Here is a 21,834-nt window from a genome sequence, read left to right as displayed (position 1 = left end):
TCTCGTGGGGGGGGTCTTGGGGGGGGTCCTGGGGCTTGTGGCCCCCCCCCAGCACCCACAAAGAGCCCCCCCCCCCCCCCGGCAGGCAGCGACTCCTGGAGCCCCCGTGAGCGGCGCCTCTTCGCCCAGGCGCTGGCGCAGCACGGGAAGGATTTTGGGCGCATCCAGCGGGCGGTGAGGCCCCCCCCCGTGCCATAAATCGCCCCCCCATGCTATAAACACCCCCCCATGGTATAAACCCACCCAGATTTCCTGAGGGCACCCCAAAAATGCCTGCTCCCCCCCCCCCCCAAGGTACCCTCCAAGCGGACGACGCAGTGCGTGGAGTTCTACTACCTGCACAAGGCGCGGATGGGGAGGGGGCGCAGGCAGGTATGGGGGGGGTTGGGGGCGCCCAGCAAATTGGGGGGGCTCTGGGGACCCCCCCGGAACACTCAAGGGTGCCGGGGACGCCCCCCGGAGAACCTGGGGGGGGTCAGGACCCCCCTCTCTCCTGTCTGTGTTTCCCCAGGTGGTGCCCGAGGGTCTCGGCGCACGGTTCCCCTGCAAGCTCTGCGGAAAGTAGGGGGGGGCAAAAGGGTTTTGGGGGGGCAAATGGGGCTCGGGGGGGCCGAAAAGGGATGGGGGGGGGCAAAAGGGGTCTGGGGGGGACAAAAGGGACTGGGGGGCCCCAAAAGGGTTGACAGGGGGGGCAAAAGGGTCTGGGGGAGGCAGAAAAGGGTTGGGGGGGGGGGGCAAAATGGGCTGGGGGGGCCCAGAAGGGGCTGGGGGGGGGGCAGACCCCCCCGCTCTCCCTCAGCGCCCCCGTTTCCCCCAGGATCTTCCCCAAAATCAAGAGCCGCAACGCCCACATGAAGATCCACCGGCAGCAGGAGGGCTGGGGGGGGCCCCCCCCCCCTCATCCTGCCCCCCCCCGGGCTCCTGCCCTGGGGGGGGCCCTCACCGCTGTGCCCCCCCCCGCGGCCGCGAGCCCCCCGCCATGGGGTGGGGGTCCCGGGTGGGCCGGGCCCCCCCCAGACACAGCCAAGGCTGGAGGAGGAGAATTTATTGCAGAGGAGGGGGGGGGGCGCTGGGGGGGCCCCCTGTGAAGGGGGGGAAGGGGAGGGCGCAATTTGAAGCCCCCCCCCATAAATAAAAGCCGGGTGGCCCCGCATCCAACGCCCCCCCCCCCTTTGGTTGTAGGATCCTGCGTGTCCTTGGGGGGTCCCCAGACAAAGGGGGGAGGCCCCAAATTTGAGGGGGGGGGCCCAATTTGAGGGGGGGGCCCCCTCACACCTCGATGTGGGGGTCGGAGCCGCGGCCCTGGCGCTGCAGCTGCTCCTCCTGCCGCAGTTTGGGCTTCTCGGTGCGCGTGTGCCACACCAGCACCTGGGGGGGGGGGCACAAAAAAAAAGACTCCCCCCCGTCAGCCAAATTGGGGGGCGGGGGCTCGCAAACCCCCACCCCGCAGCCCTAGGGGACCCCCAGGCTTCACAGGACCACCCCAAGGGGTTCAGGATCCCCCCCCAAAGGGCTCAGGACCCCCCCAAAGGGGGCTCAGCACCCCCTCCAGGACCCCTCTAGGCTCCCCAGGACCCCCCTACACATCCCAGGACCCCCCCAGGAGGCCCAGGGCCCCCCCAGAACCCCCAGACCCCACAGTATGGCACTCCTGAGACCCCCAGGACCCCCCCCAAAGGGGCTCAGGCCCCCCCAGATGAGCTCAGGACCCCCCCAGGACCCCTCCCAAGGAACTCAGGACCCCCAAAGGGGGCTCAGGACCCACCCTAGGTCCCACCTACACTCCCCAGGCCCTCCCCCAAAGGATCTCAGCCCCCCCCAAAGGACCCCAGGCCCCCCCCCAACCTGCGTGCAGTTGTCGGCCTTGGGCTCCAGCTGGGCGGGGGTGACGAGCCCCCCCAGGAGGCTGCTCTCCAGGTACCCGCGCTCGGCGGCGGGGTCAAAGCGGGCGGCGGGGGCGGGCGTGGAGCAGGGGTGAGGGCGACGGCGAAGCCGGCCATGTCCAGGGGGAAGGGGCGCTCGGGCTTCCAGGCCGTGTGGAAGCCCACCACCCGCCCCCCCCGCCACCAGCGGCCTCGCTCGAAACGCAGCCCCCCCACCAGCCCCACCGGCCAGACGGACACCCCCCGGGTGCTGCGCATCTAGGGGGGGGGAGAGGGGTTGGGGGCTCAGAGGTTGGGGTAAAAGGGGCTTTGGGGGGGGGGTGTGGGGGGGTTAAGGGGGGAAATAAGGGGCTTGGGGGGGGTTGGAGGGGGGTTAAGGGGGGAAAGGGGGGGTAAAAGGGGCTTTGGGGGGGGGTTAGAGGGGGGTTAAGGGGGGAAAGGGGGGGTAAAAGGGGCTTTGGGGGGGGTTGGGGGGGTTAAGGGGGGAAATAAGGGGCTTGGGGGGGGTTAGAGGGGGGTTAAGGGGGGAAAGGGGGGGTAAAAGGGGCTTTGGGAGGGGGTTAGAGGGGGGTTAAGGGGGGAAATAAGGGGCTTGGGGGGGGTTAGAGGGGGGTTAAGGGGGAAAGGGGGGGTAAAAGGGGCTTTGGGGGGGGTTGGGGGGGTTAAGGGGGGAAACAAGGGGCTTGGGGAGGTTCTGAGGAGTTCCAGGAGGGGCTTAGGAGTCCCGGGGGAGTCTGAGGATTTTGGGGGGGGCCCGGGGGGGGTCCGGGGGGGGCCGTACCTCCTCGAAGAGCCGCAGGCTGTAGGTGTTGTCGTCGTCGGCGAAGTAGACCACGGCCGCCTCGCCGGGGGGGGCGCGTGTCCCGCAGCCACTGCAGGGCCCGGTTGCGCTGCTCCACGCCGCGGGGGCGCAGCCAGGGGGGGTCCCCGGGGCGGCGTCGGATTTCAGGGGGGGTGGGGGCGTGCAGGTGGGTGAAGAGCACCCCGCTGGATGCCAGCAGCCCCCCCACCAGGGCGGTGGGGGCGGGGGCGTCCTCCACCACCACCCAGTGCAGCGCCCGCACGTGCAGCAGGGTCTGGGACAGGGCGAACCAGCTCGGCCTTCTGCACCGCCTGGGGGGGGCAGAAAAATGTTAGGGGGGGGCTAAAGATGTAAGGGAGGGGGTAGGGGATAAATTAGGGGGGGGTGCAGAGAAGAAATAGGGGGGGGATGAGAGGAAAAGAGAGAGGAAAAAGAGCAGGGGAAGGGGATAAAATGTTCTGGAGGGGTGAATAGCAAAGGGGGGGGGGATAAAATGTCCTGGGGGGGGGGAAAATATAATGGGGGGGGTAATAAAATGAGGGGGAGGGAATAGGGATCGGGGGGGGGAATACATGAAAAAGGGGGGGGGAAATCAGCATGGGAAGGGAATAAAATGTCTGGGGGGGGGATAAAATGTAATGGGGGAGGGATAAAATATCCGGGGGGGGGGAATAAAGTGTCTGGAGGGGAGAATAAAGTGTCTGGGGGGGGTTAATAGCCCCGGGGGGGGGCAAATCAACGCCCCCTGCTCTCACCTGGCGTAGGTGGGAGTCACCACGTAGATGGTCGGCAGCGGGGCCCCCCCCGTCTCGGGCCCCCCTCCCGTTTTGGGGCCCCCCCCCCCAGCCCCGTGCCGCAGCTGGGCCTGGAGCTGGGCCAGGCGCCGCTCAGCGCCCTGCAGCAGCCGGGAGCAGTCACAGGGCTGCCCTGGGGGGGGGCAAAAATTAACGAGGGGGGGTTAATTAATGAAAGGGGGGGGGGGGTGAGGAGGGTTGTGGCCCCCCCAGGCTCTCACCGAGCTGCAGCAGGGCGCAGAGCAACCCCAGCAGTGACACCACGAAGTAGACGAGGAAGACGTGCTTCAGCCTCAGCATGGCCGGGGGGGGGGGGAACTGGGGGGGGCAAAAAAAAAATTGGGGGGGGTGAGGGGGTTTCCTGGGGGGGCAGGGGGGTGGGGGGGGTGGCCCTGCAACCCCCAGCACCTTCCCGGTTCCTCCCAGTATGGACCAGTGGCCCCCAGTTCCCCCCCAAGGTGCAAAGATTCAGGGGGGGCAGCACCAGCCCCCCCAGTTCATCCCAGTTGCCCCCCCACATCTGTCCCAGTCCCTCCCAGTAGCCGCCAACCCATCCCAGTTCCTCCAAGTAAATCCCAGTCCCCCCCATTATATCCCCAGTCCATCCCAGTCCCCTCCAGTACATCCCAGTCACCCCCAGCCCCATTCTGTCCCCAGTCCATCCCCGTCCCCCTCTAGTTCCCCCCAGTCCCCCCCAGCCCGTCCCGGTCCGTCCCAGTCCCTCCCAGTGCTCCCAGTCCCGGTGCCCACGGGCCGTGCGGACGTGGCGCCGTTGCCATGGAGACCGCGGGGGGGGGGGGGGGGGGGGGGAGGGGCAGCCGCGGAGCCACCGGAACTCACCGCGGCGGGGGCGGGGCCGGGGACCGGAACCGGGACCTCGAGGGACCGGAACCGGGCCGGGGGCCGCGCAGCCTCCGCCGGGCCGGGCCGGGCCGGGCCGGCTCTTCCGGCCCTACCCCGGTACCCTCCGGCCGCTACTTCCGGCCGCGGGTCCGTCCCCTAAACGAGTCCGTCCGGCACCGCCACCCCCAGCGCAATAGTTCCCCGCCCCCCCCCAAAAGAAAACAGTCACTTTTCCCGTTTTTTTTTTCCGTTTTTTAATTCGTGTTTTATCAAAATCCGCGCGGGGGCTGCGCCCCACGGCCACCCCCTTGCCCCTCAACCGGAAGAGAAGGGGGTGGGGGGCTTGCTTTTGCCCTCCCTCCCCCCTCCCCCAGCATTGGGGGAGAGGGCGAGGGGAGGGGCCTCCCCCCACCCCCTGCTGCCCCCCCCAGCAGCTGGGGGGAAGAGGGGGGGGCAGAAAGGGGGGGAGGGCACAGAAAAAGGGGGGGGGGGGGAGGGCAAGGAAAAAAAGGGGGGGGGAGGGGAAGGGGAGGAGGTGTTGCTGGGGGCACAGGGGGGGGATTTGGGGGGGGAGTTGTGGGGCTGGGGGGGGCTCAGGGCTGGGGGGGGGCTCACAGTCTTGGTCCCCAGCCCCCACCAGCCCGGCCCCGCTCCCCCCCCCCCCCCTCAAATTGTGAGGGGGGGGGCAACGGGAGGGAGGGGGGATCAGCAGCAGCCACCCCCACCTCCAAGTCCCCAAAACAACCCTGCGGCAGCAAGGGGGGGGGCGAGGGGGGGCTCAGAGGAGGGGGGGGGGGAGCCCCCCCCGTCTCACAGCAGCCCCCCCCCTGCATTATCGCAGGATGATGGCCCAGTCGGCGCCGATGGGGACCCCCGGCTTGCGCAGGGTAAGGACGGAGGTCTCCGCGTCGTGCTGGAAGTCGAGGCGAGTCTCGGGGCCGCTGTGGGGAGGGGGGGGCGCAAAACGGGGTGAGGGGGGGGCACAACAGCCCCCAGGACCCCCCCCAAACTTCCCCGTGTCCCCCTACTCACCTGCGGGACGCAGCACCACGGCCGCCGGCTTCCCCGCGCCGAGGATCACCACGCGCTCCACCCACGCCGGGGTCTCGAAGCTGCCCCGGGGGTCCGCAGAGCTGGAGGAGGGGAGGGGGGGACACAGAGACGAAAGGCATGGAGAGGGGCACCCCCACAACGCGGGGGGGGGCCAAGGGGGGGCTTTTTGGGGGGGCTACCTGGCTGTCAGCGTGTTGCCGGCGAAGGTGAAGCGGCGGTGGAGGTAGCGCGCGGCCGTGGCGTAGTCGAAGCTCTGCCCGTCGTCCAGGAAGAGGTCGCCTTCAGCCGTGCCCTGGGGGGGTTGGGGTGATCAGGGGGGGGCTCCGGGGGGGGTTTTGGGGAGCCCCCCCCGCGGCGCTGGGCTCACCTGGGGGCTCAGGGCCACGTAGAGGGTGAAGGGATCGCCCTTCATGCACTCGGTGGAGCGCCGCACGCGGTCCTGCCGTGCACCACGGTGCCGCCGCGCTGGTAGACGGGAATCTGGGGGGGGGGGGCAGAGGAAATTTTAGCTCCCCCCAGCCCCTCTGGGACCCCGCCCCAGCCTGTCTGGGACCCCCCCAAAGCCCTGGCACCACGCACGCTGCTCATGGTCACGGGCACGTAAAGGGTCTGGGGCGCGTGGTGCTTCTGGTGGGAGGCGACGTCGTACCACACCTGGGGGCAGAGTTATAGGGTGAAGATGTGCCCCCCCCCCGGCAAAAATAAACAACACTGGAAGTGCCCCCCCAGCCCCCTCCAGCTCACCTCTCCCTTGCCAGGCAGATAGACCTGCACGCCGCGGGGCGCCCTGCTCCGTCACGGGGTGCACGAGGAGAGCCCTGTCTGGAGGGGGGGGAAAAAAGGGGGGGGCTCAGCACCAAAAGGGGGGGCTCAGAACCAAGGGGGGGGGTCCTGGGATGGGTGGGGGGGTCCTGGGGGGGCGCCACTCACCAATTAGGTACTGGTCGTCCATGGCGAAGGTGGTGGTGTCCTCGGGGTACTCCATCCAGAGGGGCCTGGGGCGTGTGGGAAATGGGGGTAAACGGGGGAGTTTTGGGGTGGATTTCGGGGGCGGAGCGGGGCAATTTTGGGGCCTCACCTCATGACGGGCAGCCCGTGGCGGTGGCAGCGGTAGAAGGCGGTGTACCAGAAGGGCAGCAGGGCGTAGCGGTGGCGCAGGGCGGCGCGGATCAGCGCCGCGTTCTCCTCCCCAAAAAGCCAGGGCTCGCGCCGCACCGTGTCCAGGTGGGCGTGGGCGCGGAAAAAGGGCTGGAAGGCGCCCGCCTGGTACCAGCGCACCAGCAGCTCCGGCTCCGGGTTCTTGAAGAACCCCCCACGTCGGCTGCGGGGATGGAAAAAGGCTCGGGGGGGTCCTAAAAATGGCGCTGAGCACCCCCAAAATGTCCCCCGCCCCAAAAAAAGAGCCAAGCTGCTCACCGCCGCAGAAGGAGAGGCCGGCCAGCCCGAAGCTCAGGCACATGGGGATGGAAATCTTCAGGTGCTCCCCTCGGCCGCGTTTGTCGCCCGTCCACACGGCACCTTTTTGGGGAAAAAAGGGGTCCGGGAGGTTCTTGTGGGGGAGGGAAATGGGATGGTGGGGGGCGCAAGGGGGTCCCCGCTTCGTCCTGATCCTCACCGTAGCGCTGGGAGCCGGCGAAGAAGGCTCGGCTCAGCACGAAGGGGCGCTGCCGCCCGCGCCGAGCGCTTGATCTGCCCCTCGGCTGTCGCCATTTGCTGGGGGGGGGAGGAAAAAATGGGTCGGGGGGGAAAAAAGGGGTTGGGGGAGGAAAAAAGGGTGTCAGGGGGAAGAAAAAGGGGTTCAGGGTGGAAAAAAGGGGGTCAGGAGGAAGAAAGAGGGGTTGGGGGTGGAAGAAAAATGGGTTGGGGGGAGAAAGAGGGGGTCAGGGAAGGGAAAAGGGGGTCAGGGAGCCCCAGGGGGCTTTGGGGGGGGTCCTGACGGTGGGGGGGGCGCGGGCTCACCACGTAGAAGCCGTAGAGGTTGTGGAGGTCGCGGTGCTCCCAGCCGCCGTGGTGCACGGCGTCCTTGTGCATCGTCACCTCGGGGCCGCTGAAGACCGAGGGCTCGTTCATGTCGTTCCAGGTGAAGAGGTTCTCGGTCGAGCCCTTTGGGGGGGGGACACGGTGATGATTTGGGGGTTCACGGTGACACTTTGGGGGGGTTACGGTGATGTTTTAGGGGGTCAGAGGGTGAGGGAGCAGCTCCCACCTCGTACTGGTCGTAGGCGAACATGGAGGCCCACCAGGCGCGCATCTCGGGGTTGGTGAAGTCGGGGTACGCCGCCGAGCCTGGTGACGGAGGGGGGGCGTTAACAAGACACCCCGCACCCCCCAGGGACCCCCCCAAGCCCCTCAGCCCCCCTCACCCGGCCAGCACCACCCCTCGTAGTCGCCGCCGTCCTTGGTCTTGACGTAGAAGCCGCGGGCGCGCAGCTCGCTGTGCACGCGGTAGGCGCTGTCCACCTTGATGTGCGGGTCCACGATGCTCACCATCTGCGGGGGGCACCCCAAAAATCACCGTAGGACACCCAGGAGGGTCCCCCAACCCCCCCCCCAGGTCCCCCAAATCCATGGGGGGATCCCAAACCTTGCGTTTCTTGGCGGCCAGGCGCTCGAGCATGGCGCGGGGCTGGGGGAACTTGCTGGGGTCCCAGGTGAAGTAGCGCTTGCCGTCGGCGTGCTCGATGTCGAGCCAGAGCACGTCGCAGGGGATGGCGTGCTCCTCGAAGCCCCGCTCCACCGCCGCCACGTCCTCCTCGTCGTTGTAGTTCCAGCGGCTCTGGTGGTAGCCCAGGGCGAAGAGCGGCGGCAGCGCCTGGGTGCCTGCGGCGAGAGGGCACCCCCCAGGTCGATAAAGACCCCAAGAATTGACTTAACGCACCAAAAACTGACCTAAACCCCCCAAAAAACCTGACCTGATCCCCCAAAACCTGACTTAACCCCGCCAAAACCTTGATTTCACCCCCCAAACCTTGACCTAAACCCCCAAAAACCTGACCTGACCCCTCAAAACCCAACCTAACCCCCTAAAAACCCTGATTTTACTGATCTAACCCCTGAAAAACATGACCCAGCCCCCCCAAAACACTACCCAGACCCCCCAAAACCATGACCCAGCCCTCAAAAACACGACCCAAGTCCCCCAAAAGCTGACTTAGCCCTCCCAAAAACCAATCTAAGCCCTAAAAAAGTGACCTAGCCCCCCAAAAACACAACCTAGCCCCCCACAAAACATGATCTAACCCCCAGAAGCTGAACTAGCCCCCCAAAACCACGACCTAGCCCCCCAAAACCACGACCCAGCCCCCCCCTGGTACCGGTGAGGGCGGCGTACTGCCCCGCCACGGCGGCGGGCGTGGGGCCGAGCAGCAGGAAGACATCGATGATGCCGCTCTCCGACATCCAGCGCACGTCGGTCTGCGGCGTCTCGCCGCCCCCCTGCATGTAGTCCAGCAGCTTCCCAAACATCGTCTGCAAATGGGGGGGGCACCAAACCCTCAGGGGGGTCACCCTGGGGGATGCCCTGTGGTGCTCGGGGTCCCCTAGGGGCTCTTCAGTGGACGCTAGGATCCCTTTACGGCTTGGGGTCCCTGCGGGGCTGCCCCATGGTGCTCAGGGTCCTTTTGAGGCTGTCCTGTGGGACCCGGGGTCCCCTTGGTGCTGCCCTGTGGCCCTTGGGGTGCTCCAGGGGACCTTGGTGCTGCTCCATGGTGCTTGGGGTCTCTTTAGGGGATGCCCCGTGGGACCCATGGTCCCTTTGGGGCTCTCCTGTGGTTATTGGGGCCCCCGTGGGGGATGCCCTGGGGTCGGTGCAGCGCTTGGGATCCCCTAAGGGCTCTGCAGTGGCCCTTAGGGTGCACTTGGGGCTCGGGGAACCCTCCCAAAAAAGAGTTTGGGGGCTGACCTTGCCGGCCGTGTTGGAGCTGATGTCCACCCAGGTCTCGGCGGCGTTGAGCCAGAAGAGGCCGAGGGTGCTGCGGGCGCTGTGGGCCAGCAGCAGAGGGACGGAGCCGTAGAGAGCCATGGGGTTGTAGAGCTCGTACTGGAAGACGTCCAGGTTGTAGAGGCGGTAGGGGTCCCCCCCCCTGCGGGAGGGCAGGCTGTCAGCATCCCCCCCCCGCAGCACCTTACCCCCTCCCCCCCCCCAAAAAAAAAACAAAATTTCCCCCCAAAACTCACTCGGTGGTGCGCAGCCGCAGGTTGTCGGCGTGCTCGGGGATGCCGTAGACGTGCTCGAAACCCGGCAGGGAGAAGTCCAGCCCCACCGACGTGGGGCCTGGGGGGGTGGGGGTGGGGAATTAAGGACGCCCCCACCCCACAAAGGCCCCCCTAATAAGGGGGGGGGGGGTCGCTACGGCCCCCTGGCGCCGCCCTCACCGTTGGGTTTGGAGTCCGTGTGCGTCTTGAAGGTCTCCTCCCACGAGCCCGGCTCCTCTGCAGCCTCCTCTGCGGGCTGGGGGGGGGGCAACAGCATCAGAAAAAGCCCCCCCACCTCATAAAAAGCCCCCCACCCCATAAAAAGTGCCCCCACAGCACCTTCTCGCTCTGGCTGTCGGCGTTCTCCGTTCCTTCGCCTCCCTCCTGCCCCTCGGCGGCTGCCTCCTCCTCTGCTGGCTCTTTGGGGGGGTCACTGGGGAACACGGACACGTTTTGGGTTTTTTTCCCCTTGGGGGGGGCACTCGTGCACACACACACGCAGCGGGGATGCTCACTAACCCGTGGGAAGGGAGGGGGGAGCCCGAAACCACAGGGGTGGGTGGGGGGGTCAGGATGCAGCCCCTGAGAGGGGCCACATGAAGGTGGGGGGGGATTTTTGGGGTGGGGGAGGGAAATTTGGGGCGGGGGGGGGGCAGAACAGCAGCAGCAGCCACGGAATTACCTATAGAACAGGCTCCTGAGCTTATCCCACAAGCTCCCGAGCGAGCTACTAACTTTATCCGAGAAACTGGGGGGCGCACGAGGAAGGGGGGGGGGGCGGCGTTGGGGCGGGTGTGAGGGGGGGGCAAAAAACAGCGCAGCCAGAAACAGAAACACAGCGAGAGTCAGCGCCCGCAGCCCCCCCCCCCAATTTATGGCCCCCCTCCTTGATTTTCACCCCCCCACACCCCAACCCCGGGGTTTATCTACACCAGGAGGGAGCCGGGAGCTGGAGGAGCTCCCCAAATCCCACCGGGGGGGGGCTAAAAATGGGTGTAGCCCCCCCCCAGCGTACTCACGAGCCGGGGCGGGGGCGGAGGTGCTCGAAGACGAGCAGCCCGCGGGCGTTGATGCTGGCCAGCAGCTGGCGGCCCCGCAGCAGGTCCATGCGGAACGGTTTCGCCGTCAGCAGCAGCCGGTGCCCGCCGGGGCCCAGCGCCAGCTCCAGGCTCCCCTCCTCGCGCCCTGTCACCGTCAGCCTAACAGGGAAAGAAAAAAAAAACACCCGGGAGGGTCACGGCGGTGCCCCCCCAGCTCTGAAATTCCCTTCCAGGGGAGGTGCAGGACTCACGGCTCGGGCTGCGGCTCGCCCAGCAGCACGTCGGGCACCTCGAAGCGGGGCCGCAGGGGGTGCAGCTCCCGGATGCGGATGCGCGTGGTGTTCTCCCGCAGCCCCGACAGCTCCAGCAGCAGCGGTACCTACGGGGGCAAAATCAGCACGGGGGGGAGCCTCACCGAGTGCCCCTGGCTTAAAATTAATTAATTAACCCCCCCCGAGCCCCGCACGCACCTTGGTGGCCTCGTTGACCAGCTGCAGGGTGGCGGCGCCGGGGCCGAGCTGCAGCGACTCGAGGAGGGCTCGGTACGGGGAGCGGCCGGGCTGGAGGTTGCGCTGCCGCCTGCACGGGAAAACGAGAGGGTGTGGGGGGGGCACAGCCCCAACGGGACCCCCCCGATAAGGAATTGGTGGCCCGGGGGGGCACCCACCTGCAGAAGGAGCTCTGCTCGCACGTCTTGAAGTTGCTGCGGTCCACGGCCAGCACGGCCCCGAGGAGGAGGGCCCAGAGCAGCAGCGGTGCCGGGCGCTGCCTGGGGACGGGGCAAAGGGCACGGCCGTTACCGGGGGGAGAACGGGGGGGGGGTTAATAGAACCGGGAGGGGGCTGGGGAGGTCGGATGTAACCGGGGGGGGTCTTGGAATACCAGGGGCCACACCGGGTGGGTCCGGGAAAAACCGGGGATGGATTGGGGGGGGTCTGTGTGTAACTGGGGGACCCCGATTGGAACCGGGGGGGGTCTGGGAGCAACTGGGAGGGGGTTGGGGGGGGGGTCTTGGAGCAACCGGGGCTGGAATCGGGGGGGGCTGTGTGTTACCGGGGGGGTCTGGGTGGAACCGGAGCCAGACCAGGGTGGTCCGGGTACAACCGGGGCTGGATTGGGGGGGGTCCAGATGTAACTGGGGCTGGACTGGGGGGGTCTGGGTGTAACTGGGGGGGTCTGGGAGCAAACGGGAGGGGGCTGGAGGGGTCTTGGAGCAACCGGGGCTGGATCGGGGGGGTCCGGATGTAACCCGGGGGGGTCTTAGAGTAACAGGGGCCGGACCGGGGGGGGGCCGGGAGACACCGGGGGTGGATCGGGGGGGCCTGGGCATAACCGGGGCCGGGCCGGGGGGGCCCCAACGTGCCCGGGGGGGGGAGCGGGGACCGGGCCGCGGGGACTCGGCCTGGTCCCGGGCCTCGCCCCGAGGGCCCCGTGGCGCCGGGACCCGCCCGGTGAGGGGCTGGGGGGGTCCCGGGAGGGTCCTGGGGGGGGGGGGTCTCACACCGGGAAGGGGGGGGGGGAGCGGCCGCCCGCCCCCCCCGCCGCGCGCTCACCTCCCCGGCGCCGCCGCCATCTTGGCTGAGGGCTGACCCTTGACCCCGCCCCCCGGCCCCCCCACGCCGCCGCACGCCATTGGCTGCGCGGAGCCCCGCCCCTCCCCCGGGAGCGCGCTCCCGCCCCGCCCCGGGCGCACCTGGTCGCCCGGGGAGCGAAGCCCCGCCCACGCTGCCCCGTGATTGGCGCGCGGGGGGTTGAAAGGCGGGAGAGGGAGCCGATCAGAGAGCGCGGTAGGCGCGGCCGGAGGGAGGGGAGCGGCCAACCAATGAACGCGAGGTAAAGCCGGAGCGACGCCGCCGAGCAACCAATCACAAGCAGCCTCCCGGCCCGCTCGGGGTTACCCCAGCAACGCCCCGCCCCTGCTGCCATGGCAACCGCGGCCCGCCCCTTCCTCCGTCGGGAGGGCGGGAGCAAGCTCCGCCGGGCTGAGTGGCGTCACCCAGAGCCAATCAGCGCGCTCTCACAGCCGACCGCCACGAGAGGCAGGCGCGGTGCCCAATAGGAGCGGCGCAGCGGGCAGCCGGGCGGCCAATCGCAGCGGGGGCGGGGCGGCGGCTTTGTGGGGGAGCGGGGCCGGGCCCGAGCGGCGGAGCCAGGCCCGGAGCCGGGCCGGGAGCCCCCCCCCCCCCCTCCAGGCCCCGCCATGGAGTTCCCGGAGCACAGCCGGCAGCTGCTGCGGGGGCTGCGGGAGCAGCGGGCTCAGGGCTTCCTGTGCGACTGCACGGTGCTGGTGGGCAGCGCCCCGTTCCCGGCGCACCGCGCCGTGCTGGCGGCCTGCAGCGCCTTCTTCCACATGTGCTACGCCGAGCGGCTGGACAAGGGCGAGCTGGTGCGGCTCAACAGCGAGATCGTGACGCCGCCGGCCTTCGGGCTGCTGCTCGAGTTCATGTACGAGGGGCGCCTGGCGCTGGCCGCCACGCCGCTGGAGGACGTGCTGGCGGCCGCCAGCTACCTGCACATGAACGACGTGGTCAAGCTCTGCAAGAAGAAGCTGCAGGCGCGGGCCCCGGCCGAGGCCGACAGCACCAAGCGGGAGGAGGAGGAGGAGGAGGAGGAGGATGAGGACGACCCCCCCCGCAGCCCCGTTGCGCTGCCGCCCGCCGCCCTCCCGCAGCGCCCGGCCAGCCCCGGGGCGCCGCCGCCTCCGCTGCTGCTGTCGGTGCCGCCGGGCCCGGTGGGCCAAGCCGGGGAGGAGCAGCGGGCCCTGGCAGCCCCAGAGCCGCCCACGGCCTGCGTGGACGTGGCTGACACCACCCAGCCCGGCGTGGAGGGCGAGTGGCCCCCCCGCAACGCCCCCCCGGACCTCTCGCTGCCCAGCCCCAGCAGCTCGACGGAGGCCGCCCCGCGGCCCGCCTTCCCCGGGGGCGAGCTGCCGGCCCCCGGGGAGCTCTGCGCAGGGCCCTGGGCTCCCGCCGCCCCCGCCGGGCTGCTGCCCGCCGCCGTCAAGGCGGAGGCCATCGTCATCTCCGACGAGGAGCCCGAAGCGGGCGCCCGGCGCCCCGGCAGCCTCTTCCCGGGGCCGGCGCGGGGTCCCCGGGGGGCGGCTTTCGGGGAGGCGGCGGCGGCGGCGGGGGAGCCGCTGGCTTTCGGGCTGCCGGCGCTGCGGGAGCCGCTGTTCCTGCCGCCGCTGGAGGGGCGCGGGGGCTTCGGGCTGTTCGCCGAGGAGGCGCCGACGTGCCCGACGTGCGGGAAGACCTTCTCGTGCTCCTACACGCTGCGCCGCCACGCCACCGTGCACACGCGGGAGCGCCCCTACGAGTGCCGCCACTGCCTGCGCAGCTACACGCAGTCCGGGGACCTCTACCGGCACATCCGCAAGGCGCACAGCCACGGGCCGCCCGCGCACCGGGGCCGCGCCGACAGCGACCACGGCAACCCGCCCTAGCGGGACCGGGCCGGCGAGCGGGCGGGCGCTAGGACCCGGGGGAAGGCCCGCGGGGCCGCCGGTGGGCGGGGCCGGAGCGGCGGGTGGGCGGGGCCGGGCGGCGAGGGGGCGGAGCGGGTGTACGGAGGTCACGTGGGCTGGAATAAAGCGCGGCTGGCAACGGGCGGTGGGGTTGTGCCTGGGGGCCGGGGCCTGAAGCCACGCCCACGCCGCTCTTCCATTGGCTGCCATCATCAGTGCGGGCGGCCGGCTACCTTCACCCGCCGCGGCTGCGCATGCGCGGAGTCAGCCGCCCACAGAGCCGCGGGTTCGAATCCCGGCCCCGGCTCCAACCCCCCCCCCTTCCCTTCCGGTGCCCCCCCCCCAGCCCGGTGCCCTCCCCCCCAGCAACGCACCGGGACGCTTAAAAGCACTTTAATCACAAAAATAGAGCTCTCTCCGCGGCGGCACCTATAAAAAGGGGGGGTCAGGGACATGGTGAGGGGTTGGGGGGGGGGGCGAGAGCCCCAAACCCGGGTCAGGAGCAGGCGTGGGGGGTGCAGGCCGGGGGGGCCCCCCCCCCGAAGAAGGAGGGCTCGGTGAGGGGGTGCAGCAGCAGCAGGAAGAGCAGCACCCCCAGCAGGTAGCAGGGGAGCAGGGCCCGGCGCCGGGGGTGCTCCAGGGCAGCCCCCACAGCCGGGAACCCCATGGAGTTGCAGAAGGAATGGCACAGCACCGGGCCCGCCAGGTGGCCTGCGGGACGGACGGACAGACAGACAGACGGGGGGGTCAGCAGGGCAGAGAAACCCCCCCCCAATCTGCCCTGCACCCCCCCAGCCCCGGCCCCGTGCCCCCTCACCTGTCCTGAGGAAGATGAAGGCCGTGTAGGCGCCGAAGAGGGCAGTGTAGGAGAACTGGAAAGCTGCAGGGGAGAGGGGAGGGTGTGGGGGGTGTGTGTGGGGGGACATAGGGACGGATTTTCCCCCCCAGGATCCCCCCCCAGCCATACCTGCCGACATGAAGATGCTGCCAACAGAGCCCTGGCGGAAGCGGAGCTGCTCGATGACGTGGTGGAAATGGGCTGGGGAGCGAGGGAGGGGGTTAGGGGGGGGCACAGAGGGAATTTGGGGAGGGGGAGGTCCCCGGGGGGGGGGGTCCCACCGCGCTCACCCACGCCGAAGAAGAGGGGGCAGGCAAGGACGGCGGGGCCGGGGCCGGTGCAGGGCACCAGCATGGGCAGCATGCAGGCGCGGAAGACGAGCTCCTCGGTGAGCGGGGCCACCACCTGGTTCCGCAGCCAGCGCACGTCCCCCAGGCACAGCGCCCACAGCCGGGGGTCTGCGGGCACGGAGGGGAGGCGCTGCCACCCCCAAAAGCCACCCCTGTCCCCGTCCCCCCCCCCCCCAAATCACACCCCTGACCCCCCTAAACCTGCCCCTCTGTGCCCCTAAAACCCATCCCTGTGTCCTCAAAACACACTCCATGTCACCAAAACCCATCCAATTCCCCCCAAACCTGCACCCTTATGCCCCAAAAACCCACCCTGTGCCCCCAAAACGCTGCCCATTGGCCCCCAAAACCCGCCCTGACCCCCAAACCTGCCCCCCGTGCTCCCAAAACCCACCCGTCCCCCAAAAACCTGCCCCTGTGCCTCAAAAACCTGGCCCCATGCACCCCCAAAACCCGATTTTCTACCCCTAAACCTGCCCTGTGACCCCAAAACCCACCTGTTGCCCCCAAACCTGCCCTTGCACCCCCCAAAACCCAACCCGTGTCCCCAAAACCCACCCCCATGACCCCAAAACCCGCTCCACCTTCCTCCCCCAAACCTGCCCCCCCGTGCCTCCAAAACCACATCCCCCAAACCCTTCCTGCCCCAAAAACCCACCCCCAGACCCCCTAAACCCATTCCTGACCCCCCCCCTGTGCCCCTCCCCCTTACCCAAAGCCCCCCTAACGCCGTCGAGCCAGCGCCAGGGGCAGTCCATGGAGAGCTGGATGAGGGGTCCCAAAAAGAGGACCTGGGGAGGGCGGGGGGGGGATCAGAGGGGGCTGGGGGGGACCATGGGGGGGTCGTGCCCCCCCCGCTACCCCCCCCATGTACCATGGTGAGCAGCAGCGGCAGCAGCGTGGCCGGCACCAGCCCCTCCAGCCGCAGCCCCAGCAGCGCTGGCAGCGGGGTGTCTGGCTAAAGGGGGGGGAAAAGGGGAGAATCAGCAAAAATTAGGGTGTCGTCCCCCCCCAAGAAAAAAAAATTAGGGATCCTCCCCAGGCTCACCTTGATGCCCGTCAGCTCCTTCCAGAGCCAGACGAAGGCCGGGGAGAGCCCCGACACCACCAGGACGCTGGTGAAGCGGCGCTTGATGACGGACGGGTGGTCCCTGCGGTGGGGGGGTCAGCGGGGGAGCCCCCCAATATCCTAAAAACCCTCCCCCAAACACCCTTAATGCTTCCCCCACCCTCCAGCACCCCAAAAAATCCCTCTCAAGCACCCCACACCCCCCCAGCACCCCAAAGCCCCCCTCTCAACACCCCAGGGTCCTTACAGCCCCCCCCCCAACCCCAGGACCCCCCGGGTGCCCCCCCCCGAGCTCTCCCCCAGCCCCCAGTGCCCCCCAGCCCCTCCCAGAGCCCCCCCCCGAAGACCCCAGCCCTTCCTGGTGCCCTCCCAGTGCCCCCCAGCCCTCCCCCCGTTCTCACCCAGAGCTCCCCGAAGTCCCCCAGCCCCCCCCGGTTCCCCCTCCGGTTCCCCCCAGAGCCCCCTGACCCCCCCAGCCTCCCTCCGGTGCCCCCCCAGCCCTCCCCGGTTCCCCCCGGTCCCCCCGGTGCCCCCGTACCGCGGCAGGGGGCTGCCCCAGACGTAGAGGCTGCCCACGTAGGAGCAGGCCAGGCTGAGGCAGGCCAGCACGGCGGCCCAGCAAGCCCCGGGCCCGGCAGCGGCGGCGGGGGCCGGGCCGGTTCCGTGCCCCGGGGCCGCTCCCGGGGCCGCCGCGGGCCCGGCTCGGCCCGGAGCGGCCCAGGAGGAGCCGCCCGCGGGCTCCGACACCGCCATGGCGCGGCGGGGGCGGGGCCACGGCCGGGGGCGTGGTCAGGGGCGTGGTCAGCCACAGAGGGGGTGTGGTCAGCCACGGAGGGGGGTGTGGTCAGCCATAGAGGGGCGTGGTCAGCCGTGGAGGGGCGTGGCCAATCCAGGGGCGTGGGTGTGGGGGTGTGGTCACGGTGAAGGGGCGGGGCCCAAAAGTGGTGGGCGGGGATAGGGGTGGGGTTTTGATGGAGGGGGGCGTGGCAAAAGAGTGGGGGCGTGGTCTATGGGAAAGGGGCGGGGCCATGTGGTGGTTGCGGCGAGTGGGGTGGGGACCGGGAACTGGGACAAACAGGAATAACTGGGGGAACTGGGATTAACTGGGGGAACTGGGAGTAGTGGGGACGACTGGGAGAACTGGGGGGAACTGGGTCTAACTGGGTGAACTGGGACCAGTGTGGGCAACTGGGGTTAACTGGGGATAACTGGGGGAACTGGGTCTAACTGGGGGAACTGGGGGCAACTGGTACCAGCAGAGGAAACTGGAAGAACTGGGGCAACTGGGACCAATGGTGACAACTGGGGGAACTGGGGCTAACTGGGGGAACTGGGGGCAACTAGTACCAGCAGAGGAAACTGGAAGAACTGGGGCAACTGGGACCAATGGTGACAACTGGGGGAACTGGGGCTAACTGGGGACCACCTGGGGGCCCCCTCACTGCCCCCCATTTTGGGGATCCGGGGGGGGGTCCCGGGCACCCCCCGCGCTGGGGGAGGCCCCGGGGTGCCCCTCGCCCTGCTCCGGCGCCTCGGGGGGCTGCGGGGATGGAAGGGGGGGGGTGAGAGGGGGTGGGGGGGTGGGGTTGAAATTTGGGGGGGGTGAAATTTGGGGGGGGTCTCACCCACCGCGGGGGGGGTCGCAGGAGGCGCAGCGCAGGAGGCGGCGGCGGCAAATTTCGGCCAGGCTCCGGCGGGCGGCCGCGGCCAGCGCCGGGGTGTCGGCGACCTGGGGGGGGGCTGGGGAGGTTGGGGGGGGGTTTGGGGACATTGTGGGGGGGGGTCGGGGGGGGTTTTGGGGTGCCCCCCACCTGCATGAGGCTCAGGCAGTGGCGGCGGAAGCGGGCGCTGGAGCTGGCGGCCACCACGGCACCGAGCGCGTCCAGCGCCACCGGCAGCGCCCGCAGCAGCCGCTGGTGGCCCTGCGGGACAGGGACCAAAGGGGGGGGGGGTTATTTTTTTTTTTGGGGGGGGGTCAGGGGTCGGAGGAGACCCCCCCCCAAGCCCCCCAAGCCCCCACCTGAGCCCTGCGGTGGAGCTCCTCCAGCAGCGGGTGGAGGAGGGCACGGACCCCCCGGGTCAGGGCTCGGCAGTTGCCCCCCAGCAGTGGCTCCGCGTGCGCCAGGAGCAGGCGGCGGGTCCCTGGGGGGGGGGACACAATGGGACAAAGGGGGGGGGGTGACAAAAAAAGGGGGACCCCCCCCAGCCCCCCACGCACCCGCCTGGTAGGGCTGGAAGGGGTCACGGTGCTGCAGGAAGAGGAAGAGGAGCAGGGTCTGGGGGGGGGCGTCCCCAGGGGGGGACCCCGACGCTGGGCGCAGGGCGTAGGTGGCATCGGGGGGCAGCAGCCCTGTGGGGACAAGGGGGGGGGGGGTGACACTCGAGGGGGGGGTCCCCTGGGTGTGTCCCAAGCCCCCCCTGCTGTCCCCTCACCTTCCTCGGGTGCTGGTGGGGTGCTGGGGGCGGCGGCGCAGCCGAACTGGTCCCAGTCCGCCAGCCACGAGGGGTCCTGGAACAGGCGGGGGGGGCGCGGGGCGGCCGGGAGCCCCGCGGGGTCGCAGCAGAAGATGTGGGGGGGTTGTCAAGGACAATGGGGGGGGGACAGGGCTGTGGTCCCAAGCCCGTGTCACCGTGTCCCCAACCCCATGTCCCCAACCCCATGTCACCATGTCCCCATCCCTGTGTCCCCATCCCAGTGTCCCTGTCCCAGTGTCCCTGTGTCCCCATCCCCATGTCCCCTGTGTCCCCATCCCAGTGTCCCCGTGTCCCCATGTCCCCATCCCCATGTCCCCATCTCCCCATCCCAGTGTCCCCATCCCAGTGTCCCCATCCCAGTGTCCCCAACCCCATATCCCCATGTCCCCATGTCCCCATCTCCCCATCCCCATCCCCATGTCCCCATCTCCCCATCCCCATGTCCCCATGTCCCCATGTCCCCATCCCCATGTGCCCATGTCCCCATCCCCATGTCCCCATGTCCCCATCCCCATGTCCCCATGTCCCCATCCCCATCCCCATGTCCCCATGCCCATGTCCCCAACCCCATGTCCCCGTGTCCCCATGTCCCCGTGTCCCCCTCCCCGTGTCCCCATGTCCTGGTGTCCCCAACCCCATCCCCGTGTCCCCCTGCCCGTGTCCCCGTCCCCCCGGGATATGGCTGCGGCTCGGAGCCGGGTGCCGCTGTTGGGGTGGGGGCGCAGGCAGGGGCAGAGGGCGGCGGCGGGGAGGGCGCTGAGCTCCCCCCCCAGCCCCGCGGCGGCGGCGGCCGGGGGCAGGCGCAGGGCGATGGGGGGGGCGGCCACGGGGTGCAGCCGGGAGCAGGGGGGGGGCCGCGCCGGGAGGGCCCAGCCTGGGGGGGGATAAAAAAAAAGGGGGGGGAGAGACCCCGGGTGAGTGGTACCGGGGGTGGCGGGGACACCGTGCTGCCCCTGTCACCGTCACTGTCCCTGTCCTGTTCCCGGCCCTGTCCCCATCCTGTCCCTGTCCCCATCCTGTCCCCATTCCTACCCCATCCCCATCCTGACCCCATCCCGTCCCTGTCCCCACCCCTGTCCCCATCCCGTCCCCCACCGTGTCCCCATTCCCATCCCTGTCCCTGTTCCTGTCCCCATCCTGCTCCCGTTCCCAACCCCGTCCTCATCCATGTCCCTGTCCCCATCCCTGTCCCCATCCCTGTCCCCATCCCATCCCCATCCTTTCCCTATTCCCAACCCCATCCCGTCCCTATCCCCATTCCTGACCCCATCCCAGTCCCCATCCATGTCTCTGTCCCAGTCCGTGTCCCTGTCCCCATCCCGTCCCCATTCCTAACCCCATTCCCACCCTGTCCCCACCCCTGACCCCATCCCATCCCCACCATGTCCCCATTCCCATCCTGTCCCCATCCCGACCCCATTCCCATTCCCGTCCCGTCCCTCACCTCACAAAGTGCCGCCCGTTTGCCCGCAGCCGCAGCCCTGCCCCCTCCCAGGCGCTTTCGGGGCTGGGGGGGGGGGACACAAAAAGGGGACGGGGCTGGGACCGACCCCGGGACCCCCCCCCAGCTTTGGGATCACGGCAGTGACCCCATACCCGTGGTGCCGGTGCCAGGTCCGGTGACCCCAAAGCTGGTGTGAGGGGGAGGGGGTTTGGGGGGGTCACTCCCTCACCCATATGGGGCTTTTTTTTTTTGGGGGGGGGGGGTCATTTACCCATATAGGGTTATTTTTTTTGGGGGGGGGTCACTCACTCACCCCAGGTCCCACGAGGTCACAGTGCCGTCCACGCTGACGCAGAGGTGGAACTCCACCTGGGGGGGGGGGCACAGAGGGGGGGGCAGGGTGACGGTGACACCTTGCCCCCCCTCGGGGCCCCCCCCCACCCATGGGTGCCCCCCCACCTCGGGGTGCACCAGGCTGGCCCGGTGCAGGAAGCGCCGCAGCTCGCCGCAGTCGGGTCGCGGCGTCCCGGGACGGGGACAAACCTGGGGGAGGGAGCAAAATGGGGCTGGGGGGGGCACCCCAATACCCAGACCCCCCCTCCCAAAAAAAAAAAAAAATCCCTTTTTTATTTGGGGGGGGGCTGCTTGGCCCCGTTTTCCCCGGCAGAAACGGGGCCACCCCGCTATATTTAGCCGCCCGCCCTACTTCCAGTCCCAGGGGGGGCGTCCCCAAAACGCCCCCCCCCCATAACAAGGTCACCCCTGGAGGGGGGGGGGGAGGAAAGGGGCCCCCCCTGGCCCCCCCCCTTTACCTGGAAGGCCGCCTGCAATGGGGCTCGAGCCAGCAGCCGGCGGCAGCAGGGGGCTGCGGGGAGGGGGGGCGGTGGGGTGGGCACCGAGCTGCTCCGGGACCCCCCCCCTCACCTGGGGGGGGGGTTAGCGGTTAGCAGACCCCCCCCCCCAAACAAAAGAGGGGGTTATTTGGGGCGGGGGGGGGGGCAATTTACCCCCCCCACAGGGCCTCAGAGCGGAGGGCACGGCAAAGCTCCCCGGCAGCAGCGACTGTGGGGGGCAAGGGGGTGTTGAGGGGGGGGGTGTGGGGGGGTGCCTGACCCCCCCCACACACCCGGGACCCCCCCGGGACCCCCCCCAGTACCCGTGGTGGTGCAGCGGGGACGCTCCTCGCCCCCCTCCACCACCAGCGCCAGCAGCAGCGCCCCCCCCCCTCGCCTGCTCCTCGTCGTGGGGGGGGCACAGGCGCAGCAGAAGCAGCTCCAGCACCTGGGGGGGGGGGAAAATAAGCGGGGGGGGCTGCGGACCCCCCCCCCAACCAGGATCTTCCTCCCCCTTCCCCCCATTGCAGCCTCTTCAGGGACCCCCCTGAGCCCCCCCCAGGACCTGCTGGACCCCCCCTTAGCACCCTAGGCCCACCCTGAGCCCCTCCAAGGCCTCGTGTGCCCCCCCAGGACCCCCTGAGCCCCCCCCCGGGACCTTCCTGGATCCCCCTAGGCCCTTCCTGAGCCCCCCCAGGACCCCGTCAACCCCCCAGGGCCCTCCTGAACCCCCCTAGGCCCTCCCTGAGCCCC

General features: G+C 69.7%; 4 protein-coding genes across 4 annotated transcripts; 1 reads left to right on the top strand and 3 right to left on the bottom strand.

Moving 5' to 3' along the window:
• Positions 1–1,030: 1,030 nt before the first annotated feature.
• B3GAT3 (beta-1,3-glucuronyltransferase 3) lies at positions 1,031–4,433 on the bottom strand. Its single transcript, XM_084307111.1, is given in 8 exon segments — positions 1,031–1,368; positions 1,846–1,971; positions 1,974–2,141; positions 2,665–2,736; positions 2,738–2,996; positions 3,441–3,612; positions 3,701–3,797; positions 4,320–4,433. Coding segments are annotated over 7 exon segments (975 nt in total). The 5' UTR covers positions 3,780–3,797; positions 4,320–4,433; the 3' UTR covers positions 1,031–1,269.
• Positions 4,434–4,817: 384 nt separating this feature from the next.
• On the bottom strand, positions 4,818–12,210 carry GANAB (glucosidase II alpha subunit). The gene is given in 29 exon segments (XM_084307110.1): positions 4,818–5,263; positions 5,351–5,455; positions 5,555–5,667; positions 5,743–5,822; positions 5,825–5,855; positions 5,955–6,029; positions 6,120–6,155; positions 6,157–6,197; positions 6,306–6,370; positions 6,454–6,691; positions 6,694–6,696; positions 6,792–6,893; positions 6,991–7,048; positions 7,050–7,088; positions 7,335–7,478; positions 7,582–7,661; positions 7,739–7,865; positions 7,960–8,195; positions 8,690–8,843; positions 9,277–9,457; positions 9,552–9,648; positions 9,750–9,825; positions 9,909–10,002; positions 10,252–10,317; positions 10,589–10,768; positions 10,861–10,988; positions 11,080–11,188; positions 11,277–11,378; positions 12,163–12,210. Coding segments are annotated over 29 exon segments (2,889 nt in total). The 5' UTR covers positions 12,183–12,210; the 3' UTR covers positions 4,818–5,154.
• A 599-nt stretch (positions 12,211–12,809) lies between these two features.
• ZBTB3 (zinc finger and BTB domain containing 3) lies at positions 12,810–14,085 on the top strand (the record flags this gene model as incomplete). Its single annotated transcript, XM_084307112.1, has 1 exon — positions 12,810–14,085. One exon carries the CDS (start codon positions 12,810–12,812, stop codon positions 14,049–14,051), a length of 1,242 nt encoding a protein of 413 aa, XP_084163238.1. The 3' UTR covers positions 14,052–14,085.
• Positions 14,086–14,449: 364 nt separating this feature from the next.
• RCE1 (Ras converting CAAX endopeptidase 1) lies at positions 14,450–17,268 on the bottom strand. Its single transcript, XM_084307109.1, has 8 exons — positions 16,868–17,268; positions 16,309–16,411; positions 16,135–16,218; positions 15,973–16,051; positions 15,201–15,368; positions 15,040–15,111; positions 14,890–14,952; positions 14,450–14,783 (listed from the first exon to the last, which is right to left on the bottom strand). Exons 1-8 carry the CDS (start codon positions 17,080–17,082, stop codon positions 14,569–14,571), a joined length of 999 nt encoding a protein of 332 aa, XP_084163235.1. The 5' UTR covers positions 17,083–17,268; the 3' UTR covers positions 14,450–14,568.
• Between the last annotated feature and the right edge of the window lie 4,566 nt (positions 17,269–21,834).

Source organism: Netta rufina, assembly GCF_964035555.1.
Source record: "Netta rufina genome assembly, contig: SCAFFOLD_182, whole genome shotgun sequence".
In the NCBI taxonomy this organism is placed as follows: domain Eukaryota; kingdom Metazoa; phylum Chordata; class Aves; order Anseriformes; family Anatidae; genus Netta; species Netta rufina.
The sequence above is the reverse complement of the archived record's forward strand: the minus strand, read 5'-3'. Positions and strand labels throughout refer to the sequence as shown.